At 42.3% G+C, this 3,850-nt stretch overlaps 1 protein-coding gene across 2 annotated transcripts in view; it reads left to right on the forward strand.

Moving 5' to 3' along the window:
• The window catches only part of otpa (orthopedia homeobox a), a 9,075-nt gene extending 5,596 nt beyond the window's left edge, over positions 1 to 3,479 (forward strand). For both annotated transcript variants that reach the window (XM_015040274.1, XM_015040275.1), the window contains exon 3: positions 1,968 to 3,479. In XM_015040274.1, coding sequence (XP_014895760.1) covers positions 1,968 to 2,489 — 522 coding nt within the window. In that variant the 3' untranslated portion in view covers positions 2,490 to 3,479. The remainder of the gene's footprint in view (positions 1 to 1,967) is intronic.
• Positions 3,480 to 3,850: the final 371 nt, after the last annotated feature.

Here is a 3,850-nt window from a genome sequence, read left to right on the forward strand (position 1 = left end):
ATATATATATATATATATATATATATATATTGCAGAGATTATTGTAGCTGCACAAATTTAGTCCGTATAATAATATTTATCATTTCCAATGTAGTCATATTAACAGCAATAATAATATCATAATAACAATTGCAACAACAGTAATGATGAAATAATGACAAACTTATTAATTTACTTAATTCACAGACATTTTTGCGCCTTGTAAACGTGTGCGGAGAAATGACGCAAACAATTTGTTTTTGACAGTCGTTTCCAATATCAAAGCTGGCGCTTCCGAAGAAAATATAAACCCTCGTTTTATTTATGTATTTATTTATTTCTTTTTAGACCAAGCTGCAGTGACGAGGCGTCTCTGCCATTCATTCAGCCTAATTAAGATTGGCCTACATTTCCTGCCCATCCCGTGTAATGGATCTACTGGGACCCGGACGCTGATAGCAGCTTTATTACACTCATTTAATGGCCGCTGATCAAGCACATATTAGCTTTCAACTGTTTTGAATTTATGTCATGCTCAAAGTTCTTCTATAATTTGCTTACACACTCCGTCTATTGCTTCTTCCCCCTCCTCCCTTCTCTCCCCCTCAGCATTTTGTCTTCGTGGTTTATTCGAACATCGACTCTGCAAAAATCCTGACTGAGAAAGAAAGAAAAAAAAGATGCATAGTGCAATTGCACTTTAGCTGCTCCCATGTGAAATAATACTCTAATAATCATTATTATGATTGGATGGGCCCGTTCGGTGTCTGGAGTATTTGCATAAAATCAGAATTAGTGAAATGATGCGGCTCAGAGTGAGTGAGGGAGCGGAGGAAGGCGCACCGCGCCTTTAGCGATGGGCCTGTCAACGCGCTGCACGTCTTAATGCCGCGGCGCCGCGCAGACAGCAGAGCACTCTGTCTTTTCAGACCCAATGAGAGATTGCGTTTTCTTTTTGCCACGCCGAAAGTGTAATGCATTTCAGGCCGGATTTCACGGCTGGCTTCGCCGGGAGCGAGATGGTCCCGTTCTTATTACCGCGGCCCGCTTTCTCAAGCAAATCTCCACATTAATCACAGGCGCGTCTGCCGCTTACAGGAGCCCAAGGACTCCGGGAATACAGAGCAAACTATTGATCTCTGCTTGAATATTGTCTTTGTTAGGGGCGAGCGCGCGCGCCATGGAAAGTCGGCTGCAACCAAAGTAACAATTAGGGTACAAATTTGATCTTTTCTATTAAATATTGTATAGAAAAAAAAGAACACCCCTCCAGTTGTTGCCGTTTAGTTTTCTGTTGTTTTGCTTATATATTATAACTGTTGATATTATTCAATCTTGTATGTTTCTACTCTCTCCTGCTGAAATATTACATTTATTGACAACAGAAATATTGTTGTTGCTGTTGAGCTCACGTCTATTTATTCATACTTGACACACTTGAATTAAGAGTATTGTTTATATTAAGAGTGTTGCTTATTTTGTCAATATATATCTCCAATTAAGGTGCGACTACTCGCGATTAATTAATCAATCAGACAGACAAAAGATGTTTATTTTGTTGATATATGGTTTTCGATTAATATGCGATTAATCGCGGTTAAGTAATTAAAAATCATGCAATTAGTTCATTAGGGACTGTTTAGTTTATATATATATATATATATATATATATACATATATATATATATATATATATATATATATATATATACACACACACACACACACACACATACTACTTACTTGAGGTCGGTTAGAGTTATTCTTCTTACCTCAAATGTTATAATTATAATCGACCATTTTTCATATGAAAAGATCGAGATATGAAATGACCACTCCTGGGTACAATATAGGGGCACTGTTTCCCATTCGGCTGATTTATCGCTGCTTGTTGGCATTACGGTGATGATGACACAATGATGTCATGGCAACCCTAGCTGTCAATGCGCCACCTCCCGCCTGACTCACCGACGCCTGTCTGTCCGCAGGTCTGGTTCCAGAACAGACGCGCCAAGTGGAAGAAGCGCAAGAAGACCACCAACGTGTTCCGAGCGCCGGGGACGCTGCTGCCCACGCACCACGGCCTGCCCCAGTTCCCGTCGGCGGCGGCCGCGGCGGCGGCCATGGGCGACAGCCTCTGCTCCTTCCACGCCAACGACACCCGCTGGGCCACGGCGGGGATGCCCGGCGTGTCTCAGCTGCAGCTGCCGCCCGCCCTGGGCCGCCAGCAGGCCATGGCGCAGTCCCTGTCCCAGTGCAGCCTCGGCGCGGGGCCGCCGCCCAACTCCATGGGTCTGTCCAACATGTCGTCCAACGGCTCCGGGCTGCAGTCGCACCTCTACCAGCCCACGTTCCCCGGGATGGTCCCGGCGTCTCTCTCCGGCCCCACCAACGTGACGGGCTCGCCTCAGCTGTGTAGCTCCCCGGACAGTGACGTCTGGAGAGGGACGAGCATCGCGTCGCTGCGCCGCAAAGCGCTGGAGCACACAGTCTCCATGAGTTTCACTTAGTGCCGAAGAGATTTTTCTTTCTGCATTTAGTTCTCTTGCATTCAAAACAACAAAGAAAACAAAACAAAACAAAACCAGGATACTTGTGAATCTGCAGGCACCTGGCTTCTTTTTTTCCCTCCCTCTACAAATATGAGGAGAAGAGACTCTCTCCATCAGGCCTGCTGGCCTCTTATCAACCACAGGGCTGGTTCCGGTCAAAGCTATGAGTTATTATTTCGCATGTGGCCTCTCTGTCTATTTATTTGTCTATTTAAATTAACTTATTGATTCGTTTGGTATTTATTTGGCTCTCGGTGACACTCGCTCGCTCCGTGACTGTTTCTGAGGACGCACATTCTGGAGACGCTTCAGAGCACAACAAGGTTGCAGATTTCACTTTTCCTCCTGCCGCCAAAAGGGCCAAAGGGTTTCACACTGGAAGTGCCAAAGCAAAAAAAAAAAAATAATAATAATAATAAAAAAATAATAATAATAATAATAATAAAATACATAAAAACTAGCTTGGAGGTTTCAAAGACTGACAACTGAAATTCATCACCTATCAGGAGAGAGAGAGATGATCTAAATCTAACAGGAATCAGGACAACCTGGATGATAACTTGACTGCATGTGCTGTCAAAAGAAAAAATATAGTGATAACAATAATGATAAGTAAAGAAAATATAACAAAAAAGAAGTGGGGGATACTCGAAAGTAAGACATGGAAGCTGACGTAACTATAACCTGTTCTATAGGATGTTTTTGTGTAGCAGAAAGCACTCTTGTTCCCATTTGGTCGGTTTGTGATAACCTTATGTTTCCAGAACTCTGTCTGTGCTTATGATCAAATATGCCTTTCTTAAATGTTGGAACCATTTTTGTTTCATGGACATGTTTATATCAATTCAGTGTAAAATGAGCCAATAAAAACCATTTTCAGTAATGTCACATCATGGATGGACCCTCGTTTCTTGAAGTATCGAAGCTCAAAAATGGGCTTGAAATGGTAAAATAAAAGGGGGGGAGAGCAGAGGTTCCTTTGGAATTGTAATCAAATGAAGGCAAAAATTATAAAGATCATCCTCATGTGCATCTTATGTCTTCATCTTCATTGTGTTTTCTGGTGAAAAGTTCTATGTCACCGGCTCAGTGGTGGTTCTATTATGAATGTGGCCCTGGGTCAGATCCTCCTTCTGGACCCCCTGACATCCATCCATCCCTCCCCATAGATTTACAGAGCGTACGTACGTAGGAATGCTGTCTTTTTTTTAATGTTCAATGGCAAATAGACACTTAAATAAATATGTCAATTTCAAACCACTTTTTAAAATGTATTTACTCAACCAGTCCAGGTTTTTTTTCCATAATCTTTGTGAAAA

The sequence above is a fragment of the Poecilia latipinna genome, unplaced genomic scaffold (genome assembly GCF_001443285.1).
Source record: "Poecilia latipinna isolate Pla-1442-1.1 unplaced genomic scaffold, P_latipinna-1.0 Scaffold503, whole genome shotgun sequence".
NCBI classification, from domain to species: domain Eukaryota; kingdom Metazoa; phylum Chordata; class Actinopteri; order Cyprinodontiformes; family Poeciliidae; genus Poecilia; species Poecilia latipinna.